Source organism: Schistocerca cancellata, chromosome 3, assembly GCF_023864275.1.
Source record: "Schistocerca cancellata isolate TAMUIC-IGC-003103 chromosome 3, iqSchCanc2.1, whole genome shotgun sequence".
Taxonomy (NCBI): domain Eukaryota; kingdom Metazoa; phylum Arthropoda; class Insecta; order Orthoptera; family Acrididae; genus Schistocerca; species Schistocerca cancellata.
In genome coordinates, this window is record NC_064628.1 from 767552520 (window position 1) to 767565920 (window position 13401).

The 13401-nt window shown below is 40.8% G+C and overlaps 1 protein-coding gene across 1 annotated transcript in view; it reads right to left on the reverse strand.

The window, feature by feature from the left end:
* The window catches only part of LOC126176558 (uncharacterized), a 179239-nt gene that overhangs the window by 73419 nt on the left and 92419 nt on the right, over positions 1-13401 (reverse strand). Inside the window, exon 8 of the mRNA XM_049923718.1 lies at positions 10825-11082. Coding sequence (XP_049779675.1) covers positions 10825-11082 — 258 coding nt within the window. The remainder of the gene's footprint in view (positions 1-10824; positions 11083-13401) is intronic.

A 13401-nucleotide genomic window follows, 5' to 3' on the forward strand; every position in this document is an offset into this window, starting at 1 on the left:
AACCTTGTAGAACAAGTACTCCTGGAAGAAAGGATATTACAGTGACATGGTGTAGCCACAGCCTCTGCAGCGGAGTGTGCGCCGATATGAAACTTCCTGGCAGATAAAAACTGTGTGTTGGACAGAGACTCAAACTCAGGACCTTTGCCTTTCATGGGCAAGTGCTCTACTGACTGAGCTACCCAAGCATAGCTCTTGACCCATTCTCAGAGCTTAATTCTGCCAGTAACTCAACCCCTACCTTCCAAACTTCACAGAAACATTTCTGTGAACCTTGCAGAACTAGCACTCCTGGATTAAAGGATATTGTGAAGACATGGCTTAGCCATAGCCTAGGGGATGTTTCCAGAACGAGATTTTCGCTCTTCAGTGGAGTGTGTGCTGATATGAAACTTCCTGGCAGATTAAAACTGTGTGCTACACCGAGACTCGAACTCAGGACCTTTGCCTTTCACAGGAAAGTGCTCTACCAACTGAGCTACCCAAGCATGAGTCACAACCCATCTGTGGATAGCTCAGTTGGTAAAGCACGTGCCTGTGAAAAGCAAAGGTCCCAAATTCGAGTCTCGGTCCAGCACACAGATTTAATGTGCCAGGAAGTATATCGGCACACACTCTGCTGCGGAGTGAAAATGTCATTCTTAAGCGAAGCTATTTGTAAATGTCTTCATTCAGAAGTCATGAGAAGATGAAATGAATTGTCAGTTAACAGAATTAAAAACAATTACATAAAGAAGAAACAAAATTAAACTTAGGTACACATCACATTTTTCCTCTTAAGGTTGTACAACCTACTTCTACACCTATACTCTGTAAGCTAACACTGTGGTGTGCAGCAGAGGGTACTTTCTGTACCACTGTCACTTTCCGCTTTTCTTAGTCCAATGCGAATGATTTGTGGGAAGAATCTGGCTGGTAAACTCAGAACTTTAACAGGAAACCACAACATGATGTAGATGCCTCTCTTGAGGCATCTGCCAGTGGAGTTGGTTGATCATTTCCATGACACTTTTGTGCTTACTAAGTGAATTTGTAATGAAACACACTGCTCTCCTTTGGATCTTCTCAATTTCCTCTATCAATACTATCTGGTACAGGTCACATAGTGATGTGCAATTTTCAGGAAATGGCCAACGAGGGTTCTGTAAGCTACCTCTTTTGTTGATGGACTACATTTCCTAAGGATTGTTCCAATGAATCTCAGCCTGGCATCTGCATTTACTGCAATTTGATTTATGTGGTCATAACACTTTAAATTGCTCTGCATATATACTTCTAGATATTTTATGGAAGTAACTACTTTCAGTGATTGTTCTGCATGTGTAATCAAACAATAATGGGTGTTTCTGTCTGTGTGCACACAATATTTTGCATTTGTTTGTATTTAGAGCCAAATGCCACTCCCTAAGCCAGGTGTTGATCCTCTTCAGGTCTTCTGCATTTTGCTACAATTTTATAGCATTATGATATCTCTGTATTCAACATCATCATACACAAAAATCTTCATGGAATGGATCTGTAACACTTCCTTGTAGTGTGCTCAAAACTTCTTTTACATCTGAAGATTTTTCCCTGTTGAGAATGACATGCTGCATTCTGTTTACTGCAAGTTATTCATTCAAATCACACAGGTGGTCTCATATCCCATATCCTCATACAGGGTGTTTCAAAAATGACCGGTATATTTGAAACGGCAATAAAAACTAAACGAGCAGCGATAGAAATACACCGTTTGTTGCAATATGCTTGGGACAACAGTACATTTTCAGGCAGACAAACTTTTTGAAATTACAGTAGTTACAATTGTCAACAACAGATGGCGCTGCAAGTGATGTGAAAGATATAGAAGACAACGCAGTCTGTGGGTGTGCCATTCTGTACGTCATCTTTCTGCTGTAAGCGTGTGCTGTTCACAACATGCAAGTGTGCTGTAGACAACATGGTTTATTCCTTAGAACAGAGGATTTTTCTGGTCTGCACATATAAGGCTCAGATGAGGAAACTCCTGACTTCTTCTGCTGATGATGCGCTTCTCCAATTTCTGGCTTCTTACCGTTTCACCCCCATGGGTGACCACAGCCTGGCTGAGCTCTTACATGGCCGACAGCGCCGCACACTACTTCATCTTCTGCGGCCTTCCACCTCACGGCCGCGGGTGCCTTCGATTGGCTGGTTCACCGCCGATGACCTTATATGGGTATGGGGATATGGCAGGCAGCCAAAATGGAGTCCTGGACGCATCTTACGACAACGCAGCAAATGCCTGTATGAAATCCAGACAGACACAGGTATTGCAGTGCGTCATTCGGACCAGCTTCGGCCTCTTGTGCCGGCAACGCCTGTTCTGGATGCCGCTACACCACCTTCGGCTCTACCTGACGCTCGGGATACTGGAATCTCTCATTACTCACAATGCAGTCCTCTCACCATCATATCGGTGCCAGCACAAGAACTAATGCCACCAGGAGACGTGTCCATGCAGGAACCAGATGAACATCATGTGTCGGAGCAACTCTACTTGCCTCCTTCTCCTACAGATGTGGACACATCGCCCATGTCTCCTGTTATAACAACCAGACTTGCCACAATGGGCAGATTGGTGCATGGGGCCCTAGCAGATTCGACTCCCACATCTCCTGTCATCTCTACCTGTTATCATCGGCGACACTTCCGTCCGTACGGGAAGCCTCAAGACTTTATGGCCAGTCAAACATCACCTATGGACATTAGCAATCTACAGGCCACCTCCATCAAGACCTGTGAAAAAAAATTCGAAGGGGGGAAAAGTGTTGTGGCTCGCCTATCTTTCAAAGTGCCGCCGTGCATTATGCACATCCTCTACATGCGGCGCTGTCTGCCAGCCATGCAGCAGCAGCGCCACCTAAGCGGCTAGCCAGCCAGCGGCTGCTATACTTGGACTCAGTTATGATTTGACTGTTAAAGTGTACACACATCTTACTCTGTTTACTTGATCTGTGATATCATGTATTGCATCTTCTTTGAAATATTTGTTCAACTTGAAGTTGTTACAGATACTGTGTTGACAAAATCCAACAGCCTGCAACCAAATAAGATAAGAATTACAAGCTATCAGCAGCCTTAATACTAACAAGAGCATATTGGTACTTTCTGCTGACAAGGGAAATATGACCATTATGATGAAGTCCAAAAATTATTTGTGGAAAATATGCAACCTACTAGATCTGAAGTGGCACTCTGTGACTTTCAGGATCTTATTGATTCCATTTTCCCACAGGACATCTCAAAGCTCATTCACGTGTGCCTTACAATGAGCTGCTTTATATGGAATGGCAATTTCTATAAACATCTGGAAGGCACTGCCACAGGTGGTCCACTTAGTCCAGTGGTTGGCAGTATTTTCACAAGCAATTTTGAAAGACATGTGCTTGAACTGGCATTTTGTAAATGTAAAGGGTGGTACAGGTACATCAACAATATCTCTTACTTGTGGATTCGTGGGAGGAACAGTGACTTCCTGAGATAAATGAACAGTCTCCACACCAACACAAAATGTTTATGAGCAATGGTAAAAAGTTGAGGCACAGCACATATCAGAAACCAACATACACTCCTGGAAATTGAAATAAGAACACCGTGAATTCATTGTCCCAGGAAGGGGAAACTTTATTGACACATTCCTGGGGTCAGATACATCACATGATCACACTGACAGAACCACAGGCACATAGACACAGGCAACAGAGCATGCACAATGTCGGCACTAGTACAGTGTATATCCACCTTTCGCAGCAATGCAGGCTGCTATTCTCCCATGGAGACGATCGTAGAGATGCTGGATGTAGTCCTGTGGAACGGCTTGCCATGCCATTTCCACCTGGCGCCTCAGTTGGACCAGCGTTCGTGCTGGACGTGCAGACCGCGTGAGACGACGCTTCATCCAGTCCCAAACATGCTCAATGGGGGACAGATCCGGAGATCTTGCTGGCCAGGGTAGTTGACTTACACCTTCTAGAGCACGTTGGGTGGCACGGGATACATGCGGACGTACATTGTCCTGTTGGAACAGCAAGTTCCCTTGCCAGTCTAGGAATGGTAGAACGATGGGTTCGATGACGGTTTGGATGTACCGTGCACTATTCAGTGTCCCCTCGACGATCACCAGTGGTGTACGGCCAGTGTAGGAGATCGCTCCCCACACCATGATGCCGGGTGTTGGTCCTGTGTGCCTCTGTCGTATGCAGTCCTGATTGTGGCGCTCACCTGCACAGCGCCAAACACGCATACGACCATCATTGGCACCAAGGCAGAAGCGACTCTCATCGCTGAAGACGACACGTCTCCATTCATCCCTCCATTCACGTCTGTCGCGACACCACTGGAGGCGGGCTGCACGATGTTGGGGCGTGAGCGGAAGACGGTCTAACGGTGTGCGGGACCGTAGCCCAGCTTCATGGAGATGGTTGCGAATGGTCCTCGCCAATACCCCAGGAGCAACAGTATCCCTAATTTGCCGGGAAGTGGCGATGCGGTCCCCTACGGCACTGTGTAGGATCCTACGGTCTTGGCGTGCATCCGTGCGTCGCTGCGGTCCGGTCCCAGATCGACGGGCACGTGCACCTTCCGCCGACCACTGGCGACAACATCGATGTACTGTGGAGACCTCACGCCCCACGTGTTGAGCAATTCGGCGGTACATCCACCCAGCCTCCCGCATGCCCACTATACACCCTCACTCAAAGTCCGTCAACTGCACATACGGTTCACGTCCACGCTGTCATGGCATGCTACCAGTGTTAAAGACGGCGATGGAGCTCCGTATGCCACGGCAAACTGGCTGACACTGACGGCGGCGGTGCACAAATGCTGCGCAGCTAGCGCCATTCGACGGCCAACACCGCGGTTCCTGGTGTGTCCGCTGTGCCATGCGTGTGATCATTGCTTGTACAGCCCTCTCGCAGTGTCCGGAGCAAGTATGGTGGGTCTGACACACCGGTGTCAATGTGTACTTTTTTCCATTTCCAGGAGTGTACATGGGCTGATGTCAAAAAAAGAAAAAAAAGAAAGAAAGAAAGGTAAAATATTGTCATGATGCACATGAGATGATTATGTGAGTCACAGCACCTCATATGCAAGATGCAAGACATAAGTAGCAAAGGTACTTCACCAGTTGTACAAGAAATGTCACAAAACCTAACACTCAGCAAAGTGATCCTTTAGAAGAAGAAATGTTGAGCAGAGCCTTTCTGCCATACGTCCCCCAGGGATGGACAGAATCAACCATATATCGTGTGAAGTATATTTACAAATTGCTCAACAAAATCAAAGAGTGCCAAAGACTGACAGTGGACAATTGTGTCTCACTTGCAGTGTCAAGAAACCATGTACATGTGGAAGAGTCTATGTTTGAAAGATTGGACAATCCGTCAATACCAGGATCATCAGATTTAAATGGTTTTGCATGTTGGGACTGGTAGAGAAACAAGCCTTGTCAGAGCATGCAGTATGTGAGACCAACCACATAATAATATTCACTGACATGCTTGTTATCACTGTGGAGTTTCCCTGCCCACTTGTTCACAAAAATCATAGAAACTCGCAAAAATAAGAAAGATTAAAGTCTCATGGTAAATGAATCATTGTATTCATGTGCTGCAGCAAATAATTGTTGCAGGTAGCTAAGGGAGCAACACAATGATAATGATCAGGGAAAAGCGCATTGATGCAAAGGACATTGATGCAACAGATACATATAATCTCCAGACATGGACTTGACTCCAGTATTATACTGTATTTCCAGAAAGATATGGAGCTGAGGACAAGAAAATGCTAAATACAGAGTAAAATGTTTTATATGAAAATATGGGTATGGCATTTGCAACAACAAGAAATGTATGGTATTTCCAACAATGAAGTAGCATTTGCTTAAATGGCCAATTTTACACACAAATGGGGTCAAAACACCCAGTAGCTATGTAACTGTCAATTGTAAACTTTCATGGCCAGAAATGTCACTATGGTGCTCAGCAAAGGGGATTTTCAAATGGAGAGAAGAGGATTATTAGAAGAGTTAATTCAACAGACCCACCAAAACTTGGAATGCACAGACTGCAAGTTAATGTGTCTCCATATTACACTCAGAAATTAATTGTGTAGTGGTGACTGGGATAGAATTGTCAGACTATTGCATTATTCTGTTAAGAAGCATATGTTGACAACTTATAGTAGACAGAAGAAGAGATCTGATAATTTGCAACCTAATATGATGATCCACTACTTAGATGTTTCCCACAGAGTTATCAATACATCTGGAAATGCATTATACGATGATGAGAGAGCTGTGCTTGCCAGCAGAGGTAATTTCACCATTAGTTTGGGAGTTGTGTCCATGGAGGAAATAATAGTCAATGAACAAGCAGGCATTCACAGTGTGGACACAGTTACTGTTGAAAAAGTCCATACAGAAGCTGTCAGAGTATTGGCTCACTCGAAGCTGCCAAAAAGAAATTACCTGTGGGTGAGAGCCATAAAGTGCCTGAAGGAAGATGATAGTATTATCATTCTCCTCACTGGCAAGGGAAATGTCACAGTAACTTTGAATGTCACTGGCTATCTTATTAAGATTAACAACTTATTAGATCTGCCAATGTATAGGAAACTGAGTAAAGATCTCACTGACAAAGGTGGAGTGAGGTGGCACAGTGGTTAGCACACTGGACTCGCATTCGGGAGGATGATGGTTCAAACCCGCCTCTGGCCATCTCGATTTAGGTTTCCTGTGATTTCCCTAAATCATTTCAGGAAAATGCTGGGACGGCTCCTATGAAAGGGCACAATCGATTTCCTTCTCCATCTATCCATAATCCGAGCTCATGCTATGTCTCTAATGACCTCATTGTCAACATGACATTAAACACTAATCTCCTCCTCCTCCTCCTCTCACTGACAAAGTTCTTATAACTTTTATGTGGCTGATAAAAAAGTTCTCTACCAAACAGAGCAATAAGGAAAGTCAGTTCAATTCAGCTGTGCTACCACCAAGACTTTGTGGATTGCTGTAGGTGCATAAAGAACATACATGTTCCTCTGAGACCTGTAGTTTGTCCATTGGTTTTCCAACCTATGTCATTGCCAAATTCTTGATCACATTACTATGACCATATGTGGGCCAATCAGACTCCTATATCACGAATTTGGCACAGTTTATAAGTAAATTAAATGGCATAGTTGTCCAACTGGAAGACATATTAATTATTTTTGACGTGGTATTGCTATTAACTATGGTTCTGCTCCATGAGCTGAATTGGATTTTTTCTCCTGATATTGCAGAATCATTTAAATATTGCCTCGTGGCCACATATTTCAAACAGAACAATGACTTCTATGGATAGACAGATGGTGTGGCTATGGGCAGCTCCTTAAACCCAGTTATAGTGAATTATTTCCTGGAAAAAGCAGGCATCAGAAAGTGCCAACAAAAACCCCAAAATATGGTTCTTCTATGTAGATATTATGCTTGTTTTGTGGAGGAGTGGCAGAGAAGAACTAAGTTGTTTTTGTAAGCATCTCAACAGAATTAATCCCAAGATTCAGTTTACTGTGGTGGAAGAGGCAGGTGGAAGATTAAAGTTTCTTGATGTGATAATTTTTTGAGAAAGAAGATGATAACTTAGGCCACACAGTTTACCAAAAACCCATGCACACAGACCATTACCTAGACTGGGATTCAAGCAACCACCCAGAAAATAGCAAGGCATCATGAAAACATTAGCAGATTAAGCAAAGAACATTTTCAAACCAGAGTTGCCTGAAGAATTACATGCAAAAGTTATAGCAGTACACAGGCACCTGTAAAATTGAAAGTTTTCCTGTCTTTCATTAAGGGTATTGCTGATCACATAGGAAAAATCTTGACAAAACAGGACATGCCTATTGTCTACAAACCCACCCAGAAGATCTAAAACATCTACAATTGGCAAAGGTTCTCACAAATTTCTGGAAGAAGCAGGAATTCATAGGATTCCTTGCAGTTGTTGGGAGGTGTAAGTGAATACTACAAAAAGAATGGTAACACAAGGGACTAGAAGAGCACAGGTGCTACTGTAGAATGAGACAGACTGACAGATCAGCTGTTGCAAAACATGCTTTGCAGCCAGGAGACCACCATATACATTTTGATAGGACTCAAGTAATAGCAGCCACAAGTGGATACCACGAAAGTCTATACAGAGATACCATAGGGATTGTCAAATGCCCCTGGAATTTCAATAGGAAAGGGGAGGGTATGAAACTGAATATCATCTGGTTTCTGGTGCTGAAGAAGCTTGGTGTGTCTTCCACTATGGGGTGATAATGACAATGGCCAGTTGCATCCAGGTATTCAAAGTATGTGACATCATGCCACTGTGTGGGAGCACATGTGAACAGAATCTTGTTACAGTCAGTAGTGAACCAAGGTGTGAATTGGACACTCAGAGAAGCTACAATCCCCCTTGAAAATGTCCTCTACAGATGAGGACAAAACATTGTGTATTAATGAAAAATCCATTGGACCACAGTATAACAGCCAAGAATATTTTATTAATTGTGACACATTAGTAAACCAAAGAAATATGTAAACTAAAGAAATACGAAAGTAATAAGGAGTAGCAGAAATACAGGGTGGAGAAAAATTGTGTCACAAAATTTTAACCCTAGATAGATGATGCCAGTAGGAACCAAAATTACTTACCATGTGTATGTTGACAACACACCATTTTTAAACTATGGAAACTTGGTCCACATGCTCCAATTGGCCTCAGGATTACCCTGTTGCCAGATGCTCTGGACAATGCATGGCCATGAATGCTTTGCCTTGTTGTTTGTACATTTGTATTTGTGATGCCCACCATCTGACGAATAGCAACAGGGAAATCCCACAGCCAATCAGAACATTTGGTGCCAAGTTTCTGTAGTTTAAAAATGGTGTGTTGTGGACCTACACAACATTACTAATTTTGGTTCTTACTGGCATCAGCTATCCAGGGTTAAAGTTTCATGACACAATAGTTAGTGATAGACTGAACATCAGAATTTTGACTATTAAGAAGATGATGTTATGGAATTCTGCTACCTTGTAAAGAAAATATCTCATGATGGATGTAAGATGGAGGATGTAAAAAGCAGCTTAGTACAGGCAAAGAGAACCTCTCTGCCAAAAGAAGTCTACTAACACTAAATATTGGCCTTAATTTGAGAAAGAAATTTATGAGAATGTACATTTGGAGCACAGCATTGTATGGCAGTGACTCAGGGACTTTTGGAAAACCAGAAAAGGAAAGAAAGAGTTGCAGCATTTGAATTTGATATAAGTTGCTATGGAACGAGAGAGAGAAGGAGGGGCGGGGGTGATGGAAGGAGGGGGGGGGGGGGGGGGGTTATACATACAATAAAGAAATCTGCAATATTGTACATTCTAATTTACATAGCCATGTATTCAGTCACTGAATAGAAACAGCATCACTGTAAGGATTGCCTTTAAAGGAATTTGTATACTGGATAGCTTTTATTTCCGCAGGTATTTTAACAAAAATTTCAGTCCTATGTGGAATGGGCCCCTCTGACACCTATTGGTACATGCATGGATTGAATGAAAGTTTTTGCTGAGTCATAGACATCACAGTTCTTCTGCAAATTTTTTCATCATCTATTTCATTTGTTTGGAAAAATTAAATGGTTTCTCTTCCATGAATGGATGGTAGTGCAAGTATGTTAAGCACTGTGAAGGTATTTTTGCATGATTACCTTATTGTTTTCCATTTATTATTCTAATGGCCTTCTTTTGAATTTTGAATGTACTGAGAGCTGCCAGAGAGTTTCCCTGTATGTTAAACTTTAGTTCAGACATGACTGTATGTAAGCATAATAAGGACTTTTAACAGTTTTCACATTAGTGCAAGGCTTCAGGGCCTCAGGAGTTAACACCCTCTACTTAGTTTACCATTTATACACTCAAACAATACATTTGCATACTCTACAACAAGTCTGACTCAAGCTGCCAGAGACTGTGGTCATGTGAGTGTGAGTTGCATTTGCATGAGTGTGTGCATGTGTTTTTGTTATCTAATTTTGACAAAGACCTTGTAGGCAGAAAGCTAAATGTGTGACAGTCTTTTTCTTGTGCCTTTCTGTGACTCAGCATCTCCACTATATCGTGAGTAGCAACTATTCTTTTCACTGTATTGTTACATTTACATACTTATTATGTTCAATCCATTTAACACTTTTGACAATCCTCAAGATAAATTCTAGTTTATGTGGATTCTTATTTTGTTGGTTTATGGCAATATTTTTACTATTATTTATAATTAAATGAGTGTGGTCTGACAAACTGCTGATTGGTTTCATGGGACAATTTACAGACTGCTGCAGTTTGTGCTGTTTCTCCCCTTATAGCAGGACTGCCATACAGTCAGGAAATAAGACACTTTTGTTTGTATTTACGTTTATACTCAGACCATTAAAGTATAGCAGGCAGAGTAGTGGTCCTATAAATGTTCCTCGGGATGCACATACATTTCATCTACATTTTGTAGTACTTCAATATCTTCTTTGCACTTTTGATTGTCAAGTAATTATTTGATCCACATGTTAGAAAGGACCCATTGCCACAGTGTTCAATCTCAGTAACTAGATTTGTATGTTTAACTATCTCAAATGCTTTGGACATATCTAAAAATATCCTAGCTGATAATTGTTTGTTATCCATCAGATCTCAGGCACTATTAAGACATTCATAGATTGCTGCCTGTGTTGATTTTGCCCATCTGCATAAATAGTAAAAATGAATAATATTGTTGGTTTTACCTTCAAGGACAAGTTCAATAGTCTTTTTAAATTCCTTGGACATATTCTTAATGCCAACATAACAGGTCCACATTCCAACTTCTCTGGCTGTAACATGGTCCAATGTCAATGTGCATGGACCAGGACCAAGGAGTTTATCATTTGAGTTAGGAGGTACAAAAGTGCAGTAAAGAGCTCCAGTTTCATTGCAGTCTAAGTCAACATTATCTCCTATTTTGACGATGATTGTTTTAGATTGTCCCAATAGAGTTTCTCTATCTGCAAAGAAAATGTGGACATATTACCAAAGCTCCATTAGTTACATATGTGTTTTTATTGCTGTATTATATTACACAAATAACATGCACATATGTAACTGAGAAGTGTCTCATGGTTGTGGAGAGAATTTATATGGTTCGTTGAATCAGAATGCAAAAAGTTTACTTAAAGTTATTAAATATTATATTACATGGTAATATTAATTATAACTAAAACACAGTATCTAAATTATAATTCAGCTATATTTACTACAAAAGATTTTATAATTTCTGGTAGATTATTGAAAACATATATATTGATGCATATGTGATTTTCTCCTGAACTATAGGAAAGCACTTGAAATATTTGTAAAAATTATTTTCAGTTTTGGTGTTATAATGATGCTTCATACTACAGGTTGAGGAAAGTAATGTACTGGCCACAACAAAGGGCTTTAAATAATATTTAGGACATAAATACATGTGCCTTTCCATCAACTGATTGCCATGGACTGTACATGTTATGCTGATTAGTTTATAGTTATAAGGTTCCCATGAGAACTGAACTACAAAAACTTTTATAGTGTGTCTTGTACCAAGGCTGGGACTCAAACCTGGGTCTCATGTCCACTAGACAGTTATGCTAAACACTACATCATCCTGACACAGTGGCTTTGCACAACTGCATGAACTACCCTCGCATGCCTCTGCCGTCAATCCAAATTCCCATCCACACCTCAACCCATTTGGTATTCCCCCTAAACAGGATCAGGTATTGGAAAAGCACTTCAGTATCAAATAAAATTGGGGAGTCTGTCTAAATCCAAGGCATAGGTACTTTAATCAAATAAAACTAACGATTCTAGAGGCCTTTCCAAGTCTCAAACACCTTATGATGTATATATATATAGACTGAAGTGACAAATGACAATTTGTACCAAGGCTGAGACTCAGATGTGAGTATCTAGCAGACTATTTTGCAGGGAATTTGTGAGTATTATTCCTTGGGAATCTCAAAAAACAGTGGTCATCACCTTACCAGCTGACAAAATGATCTTTGCCTTCTCCAGTGCCATAAAGATGATCATATTAATATGTGGTACATATCTGTAGCAATGAATATGAAATTAAATTGAATATTTTTTACACATAAATTACACAAATACTGGCAGCAATGTGAAATGACATGACATCTATCAAATTCTTCTGACATCTACTGAACAGAACTAGAGTGGGTGCCCTCAATAAAAGTTTTAATTTGCCTTGCAATGGTCTCAGCATTTTGGGATGGTTGCGTTTACAATATAACTTCTTTTCAGATCACGATAAAATATAAATGCTACCTTACTCCAATTACATTTTTTAAATATAAATTCGCTTCACTAAATTTGCATAAAATAAGAAAGTTAATGCAATGATTAAAATGTGGCATTCAAGGCTCATAAATTATATTTAAAAACAAATATAACAAACAAAAATAAAGACCATAATCATTCTGATAAGGATTTAAGCAAAATTTCATTCTGTAAGGATTGAATATGTCAGCTCAGAGTCTCATTATGCCATCACAAGAAATAATTTTTGTCTCATTTTCACTAACAGGGGTACATGTGGGTCGGTGACTGCGTGGTGTGAAACCTGGCACCCAGTATTACACCACTGAATGAATCATTTCAAAAAGTCAGTCTCACCCATTATGACTCAGTGGCAAATATTTCTCTACTATATTCAGAATTAAATGAATTATAATGATAACATTTGTTATTCACTCAAACACTTATAACTGATACTTGCATTGTGATATACATTGCACATTGAACTCTTCTCTCTCTTTATTTTCTTCCTCATGATACTATGTAAACCAAATAAATAAGCTTACCTTATTCTACAATGTTTCTTGATTTCCTGTTGGCAAATTTTGCAATCACTAAATAAAACTATATTTCACTCTCTTAATAACTTCTACTGTTGTTATACTCCATTAGTCTACAGTGACCAGCATGAAAATAATGACCCAGTAGAAATGCAGGAAAAATGTAACTTCAACATGTTATTAAAATTGGGCCACTAACAAGATGGCTCATATCAAAACTATCATTGTTGTTGTTGTTGTTGTTGTTGTGGTCTTCAAGTCCTGAGACTGGTTTGATGCAGCTCTCCATGTTACCCTATCCTGTACAAGCTTCTTCATCTCCCAGTACCTACTGCAACCTACATCCTTCTGAATCTGCTTTGTGTATTCATCTAGTGGTCTCCCTCTATGATTTTTACCCTTCATGCTGCCCTCCAATACTAAATTTGTGATCCCTTGATGCCTCAGAACATGTCCTACCAACCAGTC